We start from the raw sequence: 22,029 nt of genomic DNA, 5'->3' as shown, positions 1-22,029 counted from the left end.
TTTATCTCTTACAATTTAAACTATGGTCTATGCTCAGACATGATTGCAAAGTGGCCTTGTTTGGTCCTTGATCTGTCACAGTCATAGAGTATAGCCTGTCTCACGGTGTTCTGTGAAGTGGTTTGTGTTCAGCAGAACACCACCGCCTACCTGTGAGTGCCAGACCAGCACTGGCAACACCAAAGCCTGCCTGATAGTGCCAGGGCAGCTCCTGACTCTTGGGCTGGTTTTCCCTTTGTCAGAGGTTGTGGGAGAAAGGCAGAGGCTGTGACCTAGACAGAAATGAAAAGGGCTTTGATTTCATGTGAAATACAACGGTAATGTATGTATACTGTGCACGCATGTGTTTTCTTTAGCAGGATGGGGGCTTCTGGGGTGTTGTTCTTGAGCGGGGTGCTGATCAAAGTCAGTAACAGTTCTTCAGTTTGTACACTTAATGATTTGAGCATTTTTCTGTGTATGTGTTATATTTCAAGTTAGGTTTTTAATAAAACAGCATATCAGGAAAAAAAGTCTTAATTTGGGTGGCTCAACATTTTTTCCACAGGGTTTTCTAGTACCTTCACAGGAGAAAGGAGACCCAAAGATGACCAAGTGTTTGAAGCCGTGGGAACTACAGATGAATTAAGTTCAGCTATTGGGTAAGGGAGAGGAACAGGATTGGCCTTGAGGTTGAGTTTGAATCGTGCAATAGTAAGTGTAATCAATGTGAAGTCCTCATGAGTGCTGGGCAGTCTAGGCACTTGTCAACCCTCAGTGAACATGCCTCAGTCTGAAGCACAGGTTGGTCAGCTCCCCAAGGCTGCCAGGCCATGGACACCTTTCTGTTTTTACCCTGCCTGCTCCTGCTTTTGTCCCATGCTGTGCAAAGCTGCCTTCCCTCTTCTTCCTTGACTCCCTCTCTTCAGGTGAGCCTGTGTGTACCTTTGAGGTCCATATGTTAAGTGAAAGAGGTGGGTTAGTATAACACACAGTGCAGCAAATGTGATCCCTTTCGTGACTGTTTTCTAAATGAGCCTAAGTTTAGAAGGTTGACTTAAGGAATCAGTCAGGATTGGCCAGGTGGTGCTGTGGTAACAAACAACCCCCAAATCTCACTCCTGTGACACCAGAGGTGGATTTCCTGCTCCTACTTCAAGCCCATCGCAGGATGGGTATCTTTCTGTTCCACGTGGCCTCCACTCTGGGACCCAGGCTATCAGAATAGCCTCTATCTGGGAGGCTTTACTAGTCATGGTAGCAGAGGGAAAAGGGGTCATGATGAAGCTCACGGTGGCGTGGCTCTTCAGGCTTTCAGGGGAGTGACACCTCCTTTCTATACTCACATTTCCTTGGCCAGAACCAGTCATACCTGACATCAGTGGGTGGGAGAGGCAGCAAATATTTGAGAACAAGAGCACAGTCCACCATGCTCAGCAAGCTGGTGATGGTGTGCACAGTGACAATCTCAAGTGCTGGCTCCTGAGATCTGACCGGTGTCCCTTTGGCGATAGGTGCATGAGAGTTAGGCAGACCTGGGTTCTAATTCTGCACTACTGCTTGTTGAGCATCTAGTGGATCCCAACCTGGTACAGTGGCCAGCAAGGGAGACAGTGGTGAGGAAAGGACAAAACTTACACCAAACTTAAAAGGATAAGTTTGCATAAAAAGGAAGCCTGTAAGGGCATACACAGTTCCTTGTGCCTAGGGGAGCTGCATGAGAACAATGCACACGTGCCTTGTTTCCAGGAGTCTTTTTATTTGGTACATAACAGAGTATACGTGCAAGGATGCACAGCAGTCAGTAGTCAGCAGTCAAGGTTAAGAATGAAAGAGGGGAGATTACAGCCTCCAGGAAGGCTGAGTAAAAGGTAAGCAAGGACATAGGATAATGAAACATCTGAGGTGGCCAGATAACGGTGCCAGCAGAAGAGAGAGTGGGGAGAGCAAGTCTCATCTCAGACAGACATCTCAGCCTCTCCAGCCCAAGCTAATAGTTGATGGTCTCAGCTCACCTGCACTGCTGATTTCCCCAGGCAGGGATAGTCACATAAACATTTCCCTGACTGGTCACCTTACCCTGAGTTGGAAGATCTGTGAGGAATTTAGCCTGTCCACCTCCTATAGTGATGACTGTTTCTGGGATCTCAGGAAAATCTCCTGGTCTCTCTGAGCCTTCGTTTACTATTCTTTCGAATGACTGTAGTAATAATATCATCCTCACCATGTTCTTGTGAGGATTAAGTAAGATGATTCCATGTACTCTATTAGGACAGTGGCTAGCACAAATAATAATAATGTTAGCTATTATTATTACTCTTAAAAGCTAGTTGTTTGTGGCTAATAATGTTAGCTATTATCATTATTATTATTCTTAAAAGCTAGCTGTTCGTGGCTATCATTTCTCAGTGGCAGGCCTGGCTAGATGAGATTTTCAAGACAGAAAATGTGGATAGTCTGCCACTGGGCAGAATAGGTAGACCCCTCAGAGTATGGGGGAAGGGACTGGGTGGGGGGCAGTGACAAAGTGAAGCAGGCAGAGGGACCAGCTCTGCAGAACCTGCCAATCAGCAGCCATCGTCTCTTGGTTGATGTGGGCAGGTTGGATAAACCTCAGTTGTGGGTCCTTCTGTTTTCAGATGCTGACTAGGCGTCTCCCTGTGCCAGGCACTGCTAAGCTAAGAGCCTGACCACTGTCCTTGTGGAGCCACAGTCTGGGGTGGGGGTGGGGGAAGGGGACAGGAAGACAATAACTGGGCAGTGACGAGTGATAGGGGAGGGCACGGGATGGGCATGGAGAAGGGCCTGGTTCATAAAGCATCCCTCAGTGAGCAGAGGCTTCTAGACACCTGCTGTGAGCCAGGCCTGGGACACACTGCTGTGCTGAAGCCTGACTGTGTCCAGCTCCAACAGCCCTTGCAGTCCAGACTCGTGATCTTCTGGATCCTTGAGCAGGGCCACACTTGGCAATCTGGAGGGCCACATGTGGCCTTCAGGCTACAGGCAACCCAATCCTGCGTGAGTCACAGGTAGTGAATCACGTGTTCATTGGTTTTGTTTTAATTGTAAGATGTGCTGGTTCTTCATTTTGCCCTTTCAATCTATTCTCCAGTCTCCTCTTCGCCTTTCTATGCCTGGGAGACTGACTTTACTGACGCCATCACCTGATTACCTGGTTTTCTGGCTTTCAGTTTGGTCCAGCCAATGGGAGGCACTACAGGAGACGGGAGAGTGAGTGGAGAGAGGTTTGGGAGTGTGTATGTCCCCATCCTGTGGTGTGTGTGGCTGTCGTGGCAGCCCAGCTCTCTACCTAACTCTCCTGTTCATGGCCCCCAGAAATCAGCCCCCTCCAGGGTCAGTGGCTCCTCCTCCTCCTTCATCCTGTCAGCACCCTCTCCTTGCTAGTTTTTGCCATCTCTTGTCAGTTGCTATAGGTCTGCTGGCCCCTCTGTGAAGAGCTCTTCCCAAAGCTGTCTTCCAGGACTTCTTCTGGCTCCCCAATGTCTGTCCCCTGCCCACCCCTCACTGGAAGTGAATGCAGTGTTTCAAGAGAGGCAGTGCCAGGGTCTTGACCTGTGTCCCTGCCCCACCTTGCCTTACCAGGGAGCTCCTACTCAGCCTTCAAAGTCCTACCTTAGCATTGCTTCCTCTAAGAAGCCCTCCTTGCCGTGCTAGCCGAGGCCAGGTTAGGCTCCTGTTGCCCTTTTCCTTCAGCGCACAGATGTCAATTTGCATTCAGTAGTGTGGTATCTGATTCACACCCCTCTCTCCTGCTGGACAGAGCCAGTGTCAGCTTCTGCTCCCTACTGGATCACCTGGGCCTGGCCAGTGTTCAAACAGGAATGGTTAACTGTAAATCAGGGGTCCTCAGACTTTTTAAACAGGGGCCAGTTCACTGTCCCTCAGACCGTTGGAGGGCTGGACTGCAGGCCCCGGACAAAATGAGTCGGCTGCTAAGCAGGACAGACAGCTGTGGCAAAAACACCCGGCAGGCTAGATAAATGTCCTAGGTGGGCTGCATGTGGCCCGTGGGCCGTAGTTTGAGGACACCTGCTGTAAATAATGAGTGTAAGAAAAGGCATTTCAAGAAACATTCCATGTCAATGGAAGGTTACAGTGTTCTTATTGTCAGCAAGAAAAATAACATCCTGCCATTAAATCTAAATTAGTTAAATGGCCTACTACCTGAGAATCTATACTGTCTTACAGCAAGACAAAGGCTGGGGACATGTGTTAGAGGCAGATTCTTTTTCCTTTTTCTTCATAGGTTTGCTATGGAATTAATCGAGGAAAAGGGCCACACCTTTGCCAAAGAGCTTCAGAAAGTGAGTAACGCGGTCTGACCCCACACTAGGATCTGTCATCCCTGAGGCCTGGGAATCCCATAACTAGATTCACCATCTAACCATCCCTTCCCTTTTATGTCACTTGGATCTGATCCTCTCCCTCTGCAAGCCTCAGTTTCTAGAATGGGGACTACAAGATAATCTTCCTTTGAAGGTGAGTGGTGAAGTTTGCACCAAGTGAGGAGAGTGCAGAGTGTAGCCATTCTCAACCCAGGCCAATCTGCCCCCCAGGGCATGCTGGGTAATATCTGGGGATAGGGGTGCTCCTGGCATCTAGTGTGCCAAGACCAGGGGGCACAGCTAAATATCCTACAGTGCACAGAACAGTCTTCCTCAATAGTGAATGACCCAGCCCCAAATGGCAGTAGCTCCAGGGTTGAGAAACCCTGTATGAAGTTCCTCAGCTTGTGCCCTGCCCAGAGTGGAGCGTGGGGAAGCCCTCAGCCCGTGGGACCTCTGTTTAGTAGTATAACAGTTCTAATCCTTAGGAAGGACTGGGGCTTCTGACCCACAAAGGCAGGGATGCCATCCTAGAACACCCAGCGACATGACTGCAGTTTCCATCCACACGTTGACTTGAGTCTTCATTTTATTTAAAACAATTTTCTTATTGATTTTAGTAGAGATGGGATATCACTGTGTTGTTCAGCCTGGTCTCAAACTCCTGGCCTCAAACAATCCTCCTGCCTCAACCTCCCAAACTGCTGGGATTACAGGCATGAGCCTCTGTGTCTGGCTGACCTGAGTCTTTAGAAACTGCTTCCTGGAGCATCAGTCCTCGGCCTCTTCAGTCTTCCAGTCCTGGCTGGAGCCCACTTGGGCTCTTGGGAGCAGTTGTAGTGAGAGGCTGCCAGGCTACAGAGGGCTGGAGGCCTCAGCTGCCAGAACCTTCTATGAATGAGTCCACTCCTGTGTGATGGAGAATGGTTATCAGTGTAACTATGAGGAATTGTACATGTCAGCAGTGCTCACTTCTATATGCCCTACTCATCTCCAAGCAGGGTTTACAGAGGGAAAAGACGCCTGTGCTTTAAAACCCTCTGACCTGGCGGCGCCCGTAGCTCAGCGGGTAGGGCGCCAACCACATCCACCGAGGTTGGTGGATTCAAACCCAGCCCTGGCCAGCTAAAACAACAATGACAATAACAGCAACAACAAATAGCTGTAGCAGGCTCCTGCAGTCCCAGCTACTTGGGAGGCTGAGGCAAGAGAATTGCTTAAGCCCAAGAGTTTCAGGTTGCTGTGAGCTGTGACGCCATAGCACTCTACCCAGGGCAACAGCTTGAGAGTCTGTCTCAAAAAAAAAAACAAACAAACAACAAAAAAAACCCCTCTGACCTTTAGTTGCAGCTCCCACATCTCATCTTCCAGAGCCTCCCCTGGTCATCCTGTCTCCAGCTGGGTTTGCTGCCACCCCCTAGGTTTCCGTACCCTGTACCCACAGGCATCATAAGGAGGGTTAGCATGTCTGTTCATCCACCTGCCTCCCCACCTGGCCTGGGCACTGCAAGGGCAGGAACAGTGTCTGGGTCATGCAGGAGCCCAGGCTGGCCTCAGGAGCTGCTCCCTGAGCCTGTGTGTGAGGCTGGGTAGCAAGTCCCTGCTTGCCTCGCTTCATCCCATTCGATCCTCACAGGCACTTATGAGGAGGAAGTTAACATCCCTGCTTTTTAGGGAACTCAACCAAGGCTCAGAAAGACTAACTTGCCCAGGCCCTGAAGCCAGGCATCAGTGGGCTGTGACCTGGTTCTCATACTGATGCCAACTCTCCCCAGCCTCTGGGGTAAGCGCTGCAATTGGCCAACCAAATAGGGTGTCATTATGGGGTATCACTCCTCTGCTGTGAAGGCATCAAGTAACTGCCCAAGCAGTGAAGTAACTTGCCCAAGGTCTGCTGTCCTCCACTGTGGCCTGCTCTTCACACAGTCATAATGGCAGAGGTCATAGACCTCTACCCTCCCGACAGCCCACCATACAGCTAAGGTGGATCCTGGCCAGGTAGAAAGTCATAGGTGGCATGTGTGACTATTGTCAACACAGGAACCCATTGGCTGTTCATCATGCTGGGGCCTGGAGTCCTTTCAGCAGACCTCAGCAGTCCACCTCTGTTCCAAGCAAACCCACTCTGCCTCTTAGCTAGAGCGCAGGCCTCGCCCAGCCAGGCTTTCTTCCCCTGAAGCCCCCACATGCCCCAGCTGATATCATGTTCTAAAAACTCCTTGTCCTTTACAGTTTAGAAAGCACTGTCATGTTTGGTCTCTTGACCCAACTATTACAAGTTTAGAAAACCAAAGCTGTCAAGTGCAGAGAAAAGAAGAAAACCTCTTGAGGCTGAGGCATGGGAGATGTGGACCAGAGCTGAGAAGAGTCCTCTTAACCAGCACTGGCTGCCCCCCAACCCCCCGTGGGAGCCTCTTCCTTCTTCTGACTGCACAAAAGGCCCCCCACCAGGTGCCCCATCCAGAGGGTCAGGTGTCCCAGGAAGATACTGTGTTAAAAGTTCAGAGTTTGCCTTTAAAAGTGGATGAATTTGTGCTCTGGCACCTCCCCCAACAAGCTGGCTTTTGTGCACTGTGCCAGCATGTTGGTGGCCCCTCCACGTGGTGCTGGTATCCACATGGCCTGCCATGAACAGGTCTTCACCTGGCCCGCCATGAACAGGTCTTCATTCACACCTGCTATTGCTCCCCAGGTCCAGTGCATGTTGCAGGATGTCGGCTCCGCCCTGGCGACACCACGCTCCTCGGCTAGGGAAGCTCACTTAAGTAATTCCCTGAGTCTGCCTTGGGTATTCGGAAAGCCCTGGGGTTGGGGAAGGACGCTCTCCTGGCTGTTATTCCCTGGGAGCCCAGTCCCTCAGGGACCCACAGGTGGGCTAGTCAGCCTTGTAGCCCCAGGGAGGGAAGGTACCTTCTGAGCCAACATAGGCAGTTTGTGGGGCACCCAGAAAGAAGAGGACGATTCCCTTCCTGGTCTGGCAGGCAGTGGCCTCATGGCAGTTTTGCTCTGCCCCTTGACTCCTCAGAACACACTGCATTTGAAGAAGGGCCTATCCTGGAGTTAGAGCAGTGGATCGACAAATACACCAGCCAGCTGCCCCCTCTCACAGCTTTCATTCTGCCTGTAGGTACTGGGCTCCCTCAACCTGGGGGCTGCTACAGGCCGAGTGTATTGACAGAAACCCATGGGCTCTGAAGAAATCCCTCTTGGTAGCTGTCCCCCAGTCATTTAAGTCTCTCCAGGTCCTCATAGGACCCTCTCCAGCCCTGTCCACTCTGGAGGGGGTGCTCAGTGGGAAGCAGAGTACTGCCTAGTGGGGGCTGGGGTGGGTGCGGGGCCTGGGTGTCCCTTTCTGCAGGGGACATGCCTTCCCAGCCCTACCCCAACCAATACCTGCTTTCTCCTTTCAGTCTGGAGGCAAGAGCAGCTCTGCGCTGCATTTCTGTCGAGCCGTGTGCCGCCGGGCTGAGAGACGGTAAGAGGCCAGGTGGGAGGGTCCTCCTTGTTAGTGGGTAGGAGGCAGACATAGCAGGGTTGGTGCTGCACCATCCGGCCACTCCTCTACACACCTTGTCCAGGCACCTTCACTGTGCCAGGTGGGAAACAGGACAGAGCAAGTCCTCATTCTCAGGGCACTGTGTTACAGAGGGGAGGCAGTGATGCATGGGCAGAGGAACTAATAGATGATGTACTTGCACATGGCTCGCAGGCCCAGAAGGGTTCTATGCCATGGGAGATGGTGGCATGAAAGGACCCTGCTGGATGTGGGGTGCAGTAGGGCCTGGAGGATCCTGTGTGGCTGTCAGGGGTCCAGGTGAAAGCTGTCTACAGACCAGCCACCTGCTGCCCCAGCTTCTCCCCCAGTTCAGGATTAGGAAGAGGAGGGACCACCCAAAAGCTACTGACAATCTTTTCAAGGAAAACCTAGAAGAGGAATTACAAAATCTCCATTTACACCATCCATAACCTGGCTGCAACCCAGACCTACAGAGAAATGGAAATGGAGTCCTGCTGTGACACAACAGGCAAGGCTCTGCCCGGCCCTGTACATTCATCAGTTCTTAGATTCCTCAAGATAATGCTAGGAGATGGGTGGTGGCAGCCCCCAGTTTACAGGAGTCAGGAAACAGGCTCAGAGAGATGATGTCACAGCTGGGGTCACCCAAGTAGTCCACAGTGCAACCCAGATCTGAGTCCAGGTGTGTCTTATCCAAAGCCTGAACTTTTTGCATGGTCCCACATTTTGTCCTTCGTGAAAGGCTGTTGGGTCCAGATAGTTCCTGGGGTATTGTGGGTAACAGAATGAGCTTTGGCTTCAAAAGAAAAAAAATGTCATTTTTGCCAAACCATTCACATCAGCAGTGCTTATAATAGCAAAAAATTGGAAATGACCCAAAGGCCCAACTAAGAGGAGTGGCTGAGCAGATGTTGGGTCCTCAAGACACCAGACAGTTTCACAGCTGCAGCAATGCTAAGTTTCCAGACTGTTGGTGAGGTGGAGACTTGTACATGGGGCTTGTACAAGTCTCTTGTACAAGTCTCTTGATTAAAGGAGCTCCCTGGTAAGTGCAAGGTGCCACAAATGCAGCCTAGAGCACACCCTTCTGGGGCACTAGCTGGTGTGTGGCCTTAGATGAGGACTGGGTCATGAGGAGAGTGCGTCTGAGTCAGGGTTACCCAGCAGGGTGATATGCTTGAAAGGGCCAGCAAGGGCCCGCCATGTCACTGGTGCCCAGCAGACAGTAGTCCACTGTCTAAAACTCTGCACATAGCGGGCATGGATGGCAGGGAATTCAAAACTGTGGAATTGGGGCTTGGTTTGCTTGGACCTTTTTCTCCTCTGTAAAGTTGCTCTAAGTCATACATAGAAGGGGCTTAGACTAGTGGCCCTTCCTTTGAGCTCTGGGACTGACCACCCCACCCAGGGAGGACCCCAGCCCCAGGCCCAGTGTCACCAAGGCTGGCAGACTGTGATGTGGTCTGTCCTCCCCTCACCTCCCCCGCCATCCTCCATCCCTCCTTGGCCAGGCCCTCATGTCATGTGCCTGAGGAAAGAGGATTGAATGACCTGTTCAGACCCACTGGTGGTGGATTTCTTCATCCCGAGTGCTGACTGAGTTTGTGCAGGTCCAGGTTAAGCAGAGGTGATGAGAAAGGCCAATCAGGGTCTAGGCCCCAGGTCCCACAGTGAGCTGAGCACCATGACATGGCATGACTGTGTTTCCTCCCTCCACAGTGTGGTGCCTCTTGTCCAGACGGGAGAGACTGATGCAAACGTGGCCAAATTCTTAAACAGGTACTTGGATGGCGTTTAGAGAGTCTCTTTCCTCCACAAAAGGGCACATATGTGGGAAATAATAGCGCTGCAGTAGGCCTGAGGAGCAGGGCCCAGCCCTCACTCACACACTGTTCTGTTCACTTAGTATGTATATCTGTGGGCGTCTACCATGTGCCAGGACACAGGAGACAGCTGTGAACAAGGTGGACACTGGGGCTGACCAGGAATGTTACAGTCTTATGGGAAAGCTGCTATAAAAATCAGGAGAAAAAACCTAAGTGTGAAGGGACAGTGCAGGAACAAGGGGTGCTCTTGAAGACTGTGTTCAAGCAAGACCTCTCAATGGTGACTGACCAGGGAGCCTAGGACTGAGGCCTGCTCTCAGCCAGTCTCCCTTCCCCAAGAAGCTGTGGGGTGGTGTGAACTGAGAGAAGTCAGTTAGGGCAGGCTGAGCTCAGGTGCCTCAGTACAGGACCCAAGGAGCCAGGCTGGCCCAGGGACCATTGATTCCTGCTGCCTCTCCGTTAACCTCCCCAACTGGAGCTGTGCTGGGCCTGAAGCCCACTGTGCTGGTTTCCACTCCAGCCTCAGATTGTGCAGTACCAGTGTGAAAAAGCCAGAGCCCGGGCAGGCAGAGAGCTAGGGAAGAGGCAGGGGTAGGGTCTGCATCCTGGGAGTTGACCCAGGTGTCCCAAGAGTGACCCCAGCCAGGTTTAAACATTGACTGTGGGCACTTCTCCCATTGGGACAAGGCCTGACCTTGGTAGGTCCTGACCAGCTCCTTTCCTTTTGGTGGGGGGTGGGGGAGAGTCTCCTGGGCCAGCAAGTGAGGAATTGTTCTACTTCATCTTTGGAGCAGAAAGCCCTTAGTGGCTCTTCCAGTCCTATAGTGTGTCATAGACCAGGTAAGTACATCCCCTATGTGGGGCTTCACAGAGCTGATAACAAGCCCACTGCTGTCCTCCAGAAGTGGTCCAGGAGGGGGAAAAGACCCAGAGCAGAATCTCCCTGCATGGTCCCCTAGAGAGTCAGTGGGGGGGCCCTGACCCCTGGGGAGCATGGAATGGAGCTGGCCTTAGAGGGCAGTGCTGGGGCAGGGAGAGATGGAGGAATATAGGGGTCAGTGCTTGGCATGAGATGGTGAAAAGCATGAGGCAGCCAGAGGAGGATGACTTCTGCTGAGCTCAGCACAGAAGGACCAACATGGTATCTTCTCTCAGTTCTCTCCATCGCCCCAGAGAGAAGGTCTCATAGACACCGTGGCTCACACCTGTTATCCCAGTGCTTTGGGAGGCCGAGGTGGGAGGATCACTTAAGCCCAGGAGTTTGAGACTAACATAGCCAGACCTAGTCTCTACAAAAAATATTTTTTAATTTAACCAGGCATGGTGGCGCACCTCTGTTGTTCCAGTTACTTGGAAGACCCAGGTAGTAGGATCACTTGAGTCCAGGGGTTCAAGGTTACAGTGAGCTATGGTGACACTACTGTACTCCAACCTGGGTGGCAAAGAGAAACCTTATCGGGGGGTGGGGGAAGATGCAGAAACCAGCTCAGAGAAGGGTCCAAAGTCACCTGCCCCATGGGGTCAGCAGAGACAATGGCCTCACCCTATAGGAGTGGCCCCAGCCCTGGTGTTGGAGTCGGGCCCTTGGCTCTCATAGAAGCTGGCTGAGTGCCATCCATCAGGCCTGAGATGGCCAGGCACCTGCCATCCCTGCACGATGCTCCTGGGGCACATAACTCATACTTCCTCCTTGAAGACTAATATGGGAAGACCTGGTTAGCATTGATCTCTCATTTTAAGTCATTTCGTTTGCTTTTTCTTCTGTGCCCCACCAGACTCAGCGACTATCTCTTCACATTAGCCAGATACGCAGCCATGAAGGAGGGGAATCAAGAAAAAATATACAAGAAAAATGATCCATTGGACTGAGCCCAAGGCATTTTGAAATAACAGAAAGGGGAACTTTATAGACAGACCCCTTCGTGGCGACAGTGGGGAAGGCAGGAACTTACCCTTCCTTGTTTGCACATCCCCTGCCATTCGCCTCCAGGGACTGTGGCCCTCTTCAGAGATTCTGCTCTGCTTCCCCAGGTGCTCCTGGGGCTTGCAGGGAAGCAGGCGTGAACTCAGTATTTCCAGGAAGAAAGATGAAGGAAGCCAAAGTGTGAACCAAGAAGGAGACATGGAAAAATGAATAGAAGTGGGCAAGGCTTCAGGGAGGGTGGGGGGGTGTGTGAGAGAGAGAGAGAACCTTTCCATCGCCAGCTCAGATTGTTCAAGGTTTTGGATTGGTACCAAAGGCCCTTGGAAATGTCATTGTGATTTACCTGTGCCAAAGGGGCATTAAATGTCACATTTATAACGGGGAAGGCAGACAGGATTTGGAAGTTTAGTCACCTCTGAGCCACCCATCACTGCCAAGGTGTGGGGGATGGGTGGCAGCAGATTGGCAAGTGAGGCCTCAGAAACTCTGGGCTTGGGTTGAAGTGTGGGTGCCCGGGGTGCCGTACGGAGGGTCCCCACTGAAATGGATGGTGACCTGGTGAGACCGACACCACCGCTTAAAGGCACTGTGGAGAGTCTGGGGTCCGAGGAAGAGCCTATTCATTTTGAGAAAATGAGGTCTTCAGTTTCCAGCGAGGCTGACACAAACCAGACTGACTTCTCGGATGTTGCACTTGGCTGGCTTATGCCTCTGAGATTCATGCCACGGCTGTATTTTATTTCAGTTGTCACCACTGCTCCCTCCTGCTATGAAACGACACCACTAGTGCCAGCTGTGTCCTTGGGAAGGGGGATATTTATGAAGGGCAGAGAGGCAGCCTGGAGAACATAGAGATTCCATGCTGCTAATTGCAGGAAGTGAATTCGGAAGGGCAGGCTCTTGCCGATTGTCAGGGCTGAAATACCTGATGAAATCACTTCAGCCATCCTTTATTGATTGAGTGCCTGCTTAGCATGGGGCACCATGCCAGGCTCAGGAAGGCTGGTCACTCTGGCCATTGTCCTTGCTGGCAAGGCAGCAAACATTAAACTCTCAGTTGTGCTCATCCTTTTGCCTTCATTCTTACCACCTCACCTGCTAATTTTGCAGGAAGAGCAGGCACGGCCATGGCTTCTGGGTGCTTTCTTTGCCAGTGGTGCAGATGACCATGAGTGAGTGAATACCCTCCAGGAGGTGGCCGTGTACAGTGCCTCCTACCCGGTGGTTAGTAGCAGGCCTGGCACGTAGCAGGTGCTTAGTGTCAGCAAACACAAGTGAAAACAGGAAAAGCGTGCGTGTTCAGGAGAAGCTAATGGTGGTTAGCTGCCATGCTCGGCCAGGGAGGAGCATGCTCCGGTAGCTTGCAGTGGATTGCTCATTTCTACCTGTACCCCAAAGTCTCACCAGGAAGATCAGGATATATAAAACAATAGCCCCGTGCTCCTAACCATGTAAGGCACAACCTACGAAGGAGAAAAGCTCTTTGACTAAATACAATATCCTCAAGTGACAGTCTTTGAAACAAGGTCATTTGCCTGTTGCCAAGTCTTGTCCCCACTTATCCTTCCAGGAGCGGCAGGACAGACATTAACATTGGTCCTCAGGTCCCTGGCTTTGTATCTGCCTTCCTTTCACCAGCAGCACTTCCCTGAGAGATGGCCCAGGTGCAGGGCAGATGCGACATCTTGGCAGGTGTTTCTCCCTATGCTAGAAAAACTGAGAAAGCTTGCTTTGGGGCCCAGGAGGATGGGTTGTTGGAAACATGAGTTCTTCCACAGTGCCTCACAAAGCTGTTTTAGAACCCGAGGCAAAAGGAAAACTGTTCACCCCTCTAACACCGACCAAAGCATTCTCTCATAGTTTTAACTAGGTGGGAAAAGTTAATAAAAGCTCTACCATCAAAAAATGGGCCTATCACTACAGCCTGTGTTGTCTCTTGGGTTTGCACATGCGTCATTGTCAACCCTCGTAAATGATCATTCCCATCACACAGTAACACAGGGTTGCAACATGAGCTACCGTGTTTGGCTATCATAGCTTTTCACAACTTGATCTTGGAAAATAATTGCCTGAAAATATTTCTTGATCACCGAGTTTGTTGGCAGTCCCATGCACCTTGCACCCACAAAAAGCACCTCCCTCACCTAACTGAAGTCCAGCTTTGGCTCCCTGGAGTACAGTGTGTGGCATCATTAACAGAGACATGCTGGTGGTTGGATCTTCCACCTGAAGAGAAGCCCATGGTAACAATGACACCAACCCCAGCTGTGGCAGAGCCCCCGGCCGGGTGCTTCACAGATATCTCATTTAAACCTCATAGCAACCCCTGGAGGAGGTACTCGATATGCTCGGCTTTGCAAGTGAAGAAATTAAGACTCAGGGAGGGGAAGAACCAAGCTGTCCTGGTGAATTGGTGACAAAACGTGGGCCTAAGCCGTGGCCCCACTCCATCGCCACTTGACAGTCATGTTAATCACGATTGGGGCTACAGCGAACAATGCCAGGCACTAATAGATCCTGCTGTCTCATTTCTCAACCTAGTTTCCCTTAACTGATATTTCATGGCTACTGTTAATGTGCGTTTTTCACCGAGTAATTTCCACAGCCCGAACTTGTAACACATCCCAATGACAAACGTCCCAGGTTCCGAATCCCCTATCAGCGGCAATGTCACCCTCGCCTCCTTCCGACTGCCCATCCAGTTTTATGACCGCTCTTCCTAGTGATTGCTACTGAACCTTTAAGAATCCAGACACATTTCAAGTTTAATTGAATAAAATTCTTTGTGTCATAAATTCCGCATGAATGCTACATAAATCAGTGCCTGGAAGGATTTGTGGCTCATCCCTCCACTCTGATGGGGTCTGGGAATCTTCTGGCAATACTAAACCCACGCTGCAGTTATAACTTGAATTTGTCTTGGCCTGTTGCTTTTCTTATCTAGAGTCCTCATGCTCAAGTCCAAGTGGAGGTAAGGACAAGCGAGCTGGGGAGACCCAGCAATGTGGGGGATGTCCCTTTGTTCTCCTGCTCCACAGAATAAAAAACTTCTCAAATCATGGCTTTTTACCTTTGTAATTCCCATGAAAGCCGTGTGGACACTCTCTCTAGACAGATGGGCAGACACATGCTCACGAGTCTGCATGCGATCTTAGGAAGTCCAAAAAACCCTCGGTCAGAACCCCTGTTCTGAGAGAACCTGTGCAATCCCCCTTCAGGAGCCAAGTCGGGTTCACAAGTCTGCCTTCTCCAGCAGCCTCTTGGGGGGCTCATAGCCCCAGCCCTGAAGTGTGAGGAGGCACATCTGGGGCTGGCCGAGAGTGGCTGCTGGGTAACCACTGATGCTTACAAGACTGTGCAGGACAATGAAGGCCTGTGAGACCCCTGGCTGGGGCACTGGTTACAGGCAGACACACTCAGGCTTGAGACCAGCTCTCTATTCCTAGCTCCGTGACTCTGAGCAAGTCATTCTAGCTCTCTCGGACTTGCTTCTTCATCTATAAAATGGAAAAATAGTGTTTACTCTGTAGGGTCGTTGGGAGAATTTAATGAGATAGTATTTAAAAGCGTAATATTGCCCCTGACAGATGTTAGCTGCCATTATTGTAATAATAATTATTCAAATTCCAGCTTTACTCCTTCCTGGCAGAGTCACTTTGAGCAAATGGTTTAAGCACTTTAACCTTCAGTCTTCATCTTTTATAACTGGGAATGATAGTACCAACTTCTAAGGGTTCAGGGAATATATCCATGCACCTGGCACATGGTAGCAACTAAAAAAAAAAAACTAAAAAACTATTGTTGAACCATGTTTTACCCTTTTCAAAGGACTTTCTCATAGGTCAGGCCCTGGTAAAGCCAGAGCCACTTAGCAGCCACTTAGCAACACCTCTGGTTTGAAAGACTTGCTGAGCATGTTGGGGAGACAGGTGACCTCCAGTAATAACTGGCCACAATTGGACAAAACCAGGGGGATGTGGCTTTAGGAACGTGGTGCCAAAGTGAAAAGCATTAATAGCAGAGTAATGATGAGAGCTGAACAGTTTTGCCGAGATCGCTGCCCCCATTTTATGGATGAGGAAACTGAGGCCCAGAGAAAATATAATAAGTAAATATTAATAAAGACCACAAATTGAGCACTGGTTATGTCTAGGCATCTTGCTAAGAACCTTACATTTAGTCATTTAGTTCTCTCAACAGCCTATTAGTATTATTGTTATCCCCACCTTTACAGATGAAGAAACTGAGGCCCAGTGAGAAAGAACTTCCTCAAGGTCACACAGCTCGAGGAGATAGCTTTACGTTTCCAACCACCATGGCTGGCATTTGCTCAACAGTGAGCTCATTATACCACAACACCAGTTGTTTTTCTTTAAGTGTGTCTTTTATTTCTCAGAACCCTACCAAGTGTACATTTATCCTCCCATTTCACAGGTGAGGAAGCTGAGGCTTAAAGTCACACAGCGTCTACAGGGTGATGATATTATAATGATGTCATTATAAACAACTGACATTGATCTTGCTCTTCTTACATGCAGTAATTTTTTTTTTTTTTTTGGAGACAGAGTCTCAAGCTGTCACCCTGGGACACCCGGGTACAGTGCTGTGGCGTCACAGTTCACAGCAACCTCAAACTCTTGGGCCTAAGCGATTCTCTTGCCTCTTGCCTCAGCCCCCCAGGTAGCTGGGACTACAGGTGCCTGCCACAACACCTGGCTATTTTTTTTTGTTGTTGCAGTTGTCATTATTGTTTAGCTGGCCAGGGCCAGTTTGTGGCTGGTGCCCTGTTGACCGAGCTATGGGTGCCACCCACGCAGTACTTTTTAAACCTCTTCACCATGACTAACCTTGAGAACACCCTCCTTGTGCACTTGGCATATATTCCCCATCATGGCCCCACCAAGTAGACACTGCTATCTTTGTTTCAGAGATTCAGAAACTGAGGCACAGGAGATGGTGCCTTGGCTGGTGTCAGGTATGACCAAACTCAGATTTGATTTGAATGTGGATCTGTCTACCTCCAGCATGTTCTGACCTCTCCGTGGGGAGTCCCACTACCAAGGTCTCCCTATAAGCGGCAGCAGAGCCAGGATAAGGATCCTGGTCTTTGGATCCCCATGGTGTAGGCCAAATTGGCACAGCTGGTGATGGGGGCAAGTAAGTGTGGGGCAGTGCTCTGGTTGCCCTGGCTATGAGGATCCTCTCAGAGGAAGGGTGAGAAACAGGTGCCATTTCAGGGTGGCACAAGGATGAAGGCACCCTGGATGAATGCCACAAAGTCATTCAGCTGACTCAGGACCTGTGGTTTGTAAGGTGACCTCTCCTGCCACCATCCCCACAGAAGTGACTCCCAAGGGAAGTTCCCAAGGCACCAGTCCTCTGGCCCTCATCACTGGCCGTGTGCAATGCCCACATCTCTCTTCAGCCAGCAGGTGCCTTTATTTACGATCACCTTGGAAGGGTCAAGCAGACATATGTTGCTAAGGGTCGTTTATTCTTGTTTATAAAATTTATGGCTTCACCTCGATTACACACTGTCAAAACAGAAAGGATTGGCCCCAAAGTCTCTTGCCGCATGACTGCCTCAGACGTGCGTACATCTGTTAACTCTGTAGGAGCTGTAGAGGGAAATAAGTTTTGCTATAACTCAGAAGCTCCGTCCTGCCACGAGGTGCGAGCCGCAGGCCTTGAGAAAAGACATCCAGGCGTGCACATGGAAAGGGAGGAGGCTGGGGTCTGTGAGTGGCCGCGCTAGGTGTCCTCAGGATCCTATCTGGCCCAGCCATGGGACTTGCTTCAGGTGCTTTGAGCCAGTAGATGGGAGAGAAGGAACTCTGTGTCTATAGCCCTGGGGGTTCAGCTGCAGGATTCCAGCAGCTGGAGAGAGTTCTGAGCCTGTGGCTCTCCACCTGCCGTCTTCAGCGGGGAGAGAAAAACATTGACTCTCCACTGCTGAGGGGAGTGGAGGTTGGTAGGATCTTCCAGAAGGGCAATTTGGCAATGCACATGAAAGTCCTAGGAATGTGTGTACCTCACAGTCTTGAGATTCCGAGGCTGAGAATTTCTCTGGAGCAAATAGATACATCTGTGCAATCATAGGCATTTTTTTTCAGTGCAGTGTTGCTCATCACAGTGAAAAACTGGAAAGCAACATCTAATAATAGGAAGCTAGATAATTAGATAAGTGAAATAGTTAAGAGACGATAAGAAATACCATGAAGCCTTTGAAAATGATAGTGCCTATGTTACTACTATGGAAAAGTGTTCAATATCTATTAAGTGACAACAAAAATCCTAAATTACAAAATGTTATGTATGGAAACATCTAAATCCTGTCAACGAAATATAAATGTGTGTATATATACTACAGGAAAATATGAGGATCCATTCTATATGGTAATACTTACCTCTAAGTTTTGGAACTATAGGTGATTTTAATGTTCATTCTTATTTGCCTATATTTTCTTTCTCTCTCTCCCCTCCCCTGCTCCCCTCTCCTCTCCTCTCCTCTCCTCTCCCTTTCTCTCCTCTCCTCTCTTCTCCTTCCTCCTCTCTTCTCTGTTGCCCAGGCTGACAGGGGTGCAGTGGTGAGATCATAGCTCACTGCAGCCTTGAATTCTTGAGCTCAAGTGATCCTCTGCCTTAGCCTCCCAAGTACCTGGGACAACAGGTGCACAGAACCATACTTGACTAATTTTTTAATTCTTTGTAGAGATGGGGAGGGGTGTCCCTATGTCACCAGGCTGGTCTCAAACGATCCTCCCAACCTCAGATTCCCAAAGCACTGAGATTACAGGCATGAGCCACTACACCTAGCCTGTCTATCTGGATTTCCTAATTTTTCTACAATGAATTTGAGTTGAATATCACCAGGGCTTACTTGTGTTATATGCATGAGTGAAGAAGATAAAAGAAATCGGCAGTGGTTTCTTTGCCTCTAACAAATCATCAACCTCCCTGGGGTGGTTGGAGACAAGAGAGATCACCACGCCACGTTCTTACCCCCAAGCCATGAGGAGGAGGGCCTCCAGTAGCCAAAGTCATGGGCCCCCTCCAAAGTCTAGAAGCCTAGAGAACATGCACATGCTGTCTTTTGTTGGAGACAACTGGCCATTTGGAGCCCAGTGGGATGCAGGCACTTGGACTCCATTCTAGGGCAACAGAGAAGAGAAGAAAAATGATCCTGCCCCACTGAGGTGTCCCCAGGGGGAAAACCACATGAGTTTTTCACCCCGCTGTTGAGGACATTGGCACCCTCTTTCTCCTCTATTGGTTGTTGCATCTTTATCTTGCACAGGGGTTGAGAGGAAACAAAGAACTTTCATATTTACTGTGTCATATCGATTTTCATTCTGGATTATCATCCTAATTTTCCCTGAACAAGTTGTCACCCCAGTGAGTATAATGATGAGCCCCATGTGCCAGTCAGCAAGTAAAAAAACCAGCACTCAATCCAGCCTTTGTTAACACAATCCAGTTTCTTTTTCCCTCTATTCTGCTAAGAGATGCTTATTCCAAGTGAGTGCCTGGTTGCTGTGTAGAGGAGCCTGAAGCTGGGTCCAGATTTCAGGAAGGAATTGGTGATCCATTATTAATGTCTGCCATGGCTTCTGATGGGGTAGTGGAACAAGAAGCATGGTTTCAGTATTTCTGGACTCCTAGGACAGAGCCCTTACAGATCTCAGAGCCAGCTAAGGTCTCCAAGATACCTGAGAGTTGCCACACTATTTTTCCAAACCAGCCCTCAAAGCTGGGATCCCAGCCCCACAACTCCTTAAGAAAAATACCTAGCAGGAGAGGGATTTCTCAGAGCTTTGAGTAGACACATCAGGTTTATAGATCTCTGAGAAGCAAATAGTTATAAATCTGACTAATTAGTCAGTCCTGACAAGCTCACCATCATAATTCAGAATCTGTAATTACATTTTGCATTAAAGCACATAGAATTGACTGTGTACTCAGTCGGCAAGGGCGCCTAGGGTGGCAGGTTCGAACCTGGCCGGGGTCTGCTAAGCAAAAATGACAACTGCAACCAAAAAATAGCCAGGGGTTGTGGTGGGCTGAGGCAAGAGAATCACTTAAGCTCAAGAGTTGGAGGCTGCTATGCACTGTGACGCCACAGCACTCTACCCAGGGCAACAACTTGAGACTCTGTCTCAAAAAAAAAAAAAAAGCACATAGAGTTAAGATTAAAGCCAGTGAGAAGTGGTGTGACACCTCCTACCCCAAGGCATCCTGCTTCACCTGCTTTTCCCTCAGTTCCCCAATGCATGAGGAGTCAGGTCCAGCTCTCCCACCTGAGGTGACTACAAACATTTTGTTCAGGGAGGCATTTTTAGATTTATAGTGCAAAGTATAGCTAGACACTACCAGGAACACACCTGTGGTTGAACACAATGAGATTTGTCTTTTTGCTATGAGAGAACAGCACATCACAGGGAGCCATGGGGGGCCTCCAGAGAAGGGGTCTCAAAGGGCTTACTGTTGGGTTTTGTTGGGTGCTTTGGGCAAGGGTTCTAGGAAGCAGGGCTTGGCACTGGGTTGGATGCTGTCTGGAAGCAGGCCTCTATGACTGGATATCTTAGTAAACCCTACCTAGCAGGGTAGAATGAATACAGCCAGAAGTATAACTGAATACACTGGAGGGTGTGGTGGGCACAGCCCCAGCCTTTAGGAAGCTGGCAGTTAGCTTGGGCGACCTGCCGTGTACACACATATGCACACCAGGATGTGATGAAGTTCTTGGTTTGGGGAGTACAAGGTGTTCACTGTGTGCCACGAACCATGTGCATGACCTCATTTGACCTCAGCAACCTTACAAGGGAAAAATGGCCATCCTCACTTTGCAGGCTCGGAGAGGTTAAGTGACTTGCTCCCAGCCATGATGAGGAAGTGGCTGAAGCTATATTTGAATTCTAGTTTAATTCCAGACTCTTAATCCTTACTACCACCCTGTGGGCAAGAATGGATCAAAAATGGCAGGATGCCTCTTGTGGATATTTGCGGTTTGGGGACCCACTATTCAATTGCCTCCGTTTTTTCCTGAGAACTTACTTTTCCTTATGGGATACAATCTCCATGGGGCTCTTTGTCTTATTATCAACCAGTAATTATCTTACTGGCTTCTCTCATGGTGTCTTTCCCCAAATAGACCGAATCTCAGTGCCTAGAATAGTGCTTGGGCACATAGCAGGTGCCCAACAATATTAATTGAGTATGGCTCAGTGCCTGTGGCTCAAGTGGCTAAGGCGCCAGCCGCATACACCTAAGGTGGTGGGTTCGAATCCAGCTTGGGCCCACCAAACAACGATGGCTGCAACCAAAAAACAGCTGGGCGTTGTGGCGGGCGCCTGTGGTCCCAGCTACTTGGGAGGCTGAGGCAGGAGACTCGCTTGAGCCCAGGAGTTGGAGGTTGCTGTGAGCTGTGATGCCATGGCACTCTACCCAGGAGGATAGCTTGAGGCTCTGTCTCAAAGAAAAAAAAAAAAAGCCAACTTAGAAAGAAGGATTCAGAGACAGCACCCTGACCTGTAAGCCTGCTGATACATCTGGGGCAGTTCCAAGCCTGGCATAGCCAAAGAGCAAAAACCTTGGCAGTAGGATTTTATGCTTTCCATGTCTCCTGCAGGCTTCTCTGGGGTCAGAGAGGCAGAGTACATCTCCAGAGGGGATTCTTCTGTGGTCAATGGTGACTCCCGCAGGCTGGCTCTCTAGTGAAGGTCTATAAATTGACACAGGCCTCCCAACCCCCAAGCCTATCTCTCCCTATGGCTCAGAAGCCATGTAGATTGCCAGGAGCTTAAAAAAAGCATGAAGGAAATGTGGCTGCTAGTCCCCAGAGGGAGAGCATAGCATCTGAGTGTGTGGTGACGCTCGAGGTCCAGCCAGGGCTTGGGCACAGAGGAAGCCTGCAAACCTGGGGCTGAGAGCAAAGCCCTGCAAAAGCTCCTCAGGACATCCTGTCTCCTAGAAAGACATTTGAAAAACAAAGTTAACTCCAGAGACGATGTCGCTTCAGTCCCTGGAACAAAATGATGACAGTTACAATGGCCATGAGTCATCGGCTTTCACAGGTGGCACAGGCTGGGGCTTCTCAGGCCATTTTTCTGCTGTTCACAGCAGCAGTGCACAGCAACTGCTGCTGTGCTTGTTCCATAGAGGAAAACTAGAGTTCTGAGAAGCGGGGGGCCTCGGCCTACCAGCTAAGGGGTGGCAGCGCTTGGCCATGAACCCAGCAGCAGGATGTTCACTCTCCCCAGAAAGCCATCACTCTCTCCAGTGCCCTCTTAAACTGTGAGCACTCAGCCCAGATTCTGCAATCAGCCCGTTGAGCATGTGCTCTTGCAAATGGAGCTATTACGATGACCAGCAGGATTTCTTTCCTTTTTTTTTATTTTGGAGACAGGAGCCCCAAGCTGTCCCCCTGGGTAGAGTGCT

General features: G+C 49.9%; 1 protein-coding gene across 1 annotated transcript in view; it reads left to right on the top strand.

Annotated features, from left to right (window-relative positions):
- The window catches only part of MMAB (methylmalonic aciduria (cobalamin deficiency) cblB type), a 19,267-nt gene extending 4,616 nt beyond the window's left edge, over window positions 1-14,651 (top strand). The window contains exons 3-9 of the mRNA XM_003789988.3: window positions 548-641; window positions 4,247-4,304; window positions 7,018-7,090; window positions 7,351-7,448; window positions 7,736-7,800; window positions 9,562-9,621; window positions 11,444-14,651. Of these exons, the coding sequence (XP_003790036.2) occupies window positions 548-641; window positions 4,247-4,304; window positions 7,018-7,090; window positions 7,351-7,448; window positions 7,736-7,800; window positions 9,562-9,621; window positions 11,444-11,537 (542 nt within the window). The 3' untranslated portion in view covers window positions 11,538-14,651. The remainder of the gene's footprint in view (window positions 1-547; window positions 642-4,246; window positions 4,305-7,017; window positions 7,091-7,350; window positions 7,449-7,735; window positions 7,801-9,561; window positions 9,622-11,443) is intronic.
- The last annotated feature ends 7,378 nt before the right edge of the window (window positions 14,652-22,029 follow it).

This window comes from Otolemur garnettii, unplaced genomic scaffold (assembly GCF_000181295.1).
Source record: "Otolemur garnettii isolate 467f Iridium unplaced genomic scaffold, OtoGar3 scaffold00038, whole genome shotgun sequence".
In the NCBI taxonomy this organism is placed as follows: domain Eukaryota; kingdom Metazoa; phylum Chordata; class Mammalia; order Primates; family Galagidae; genus Otolemur; species Otolemur garnettii.
The sequence above is the reverse complement of the archived record's forward strand: the minus strand, read 5'-3'. Positions and strand labels throughout refer to the sequence as shown.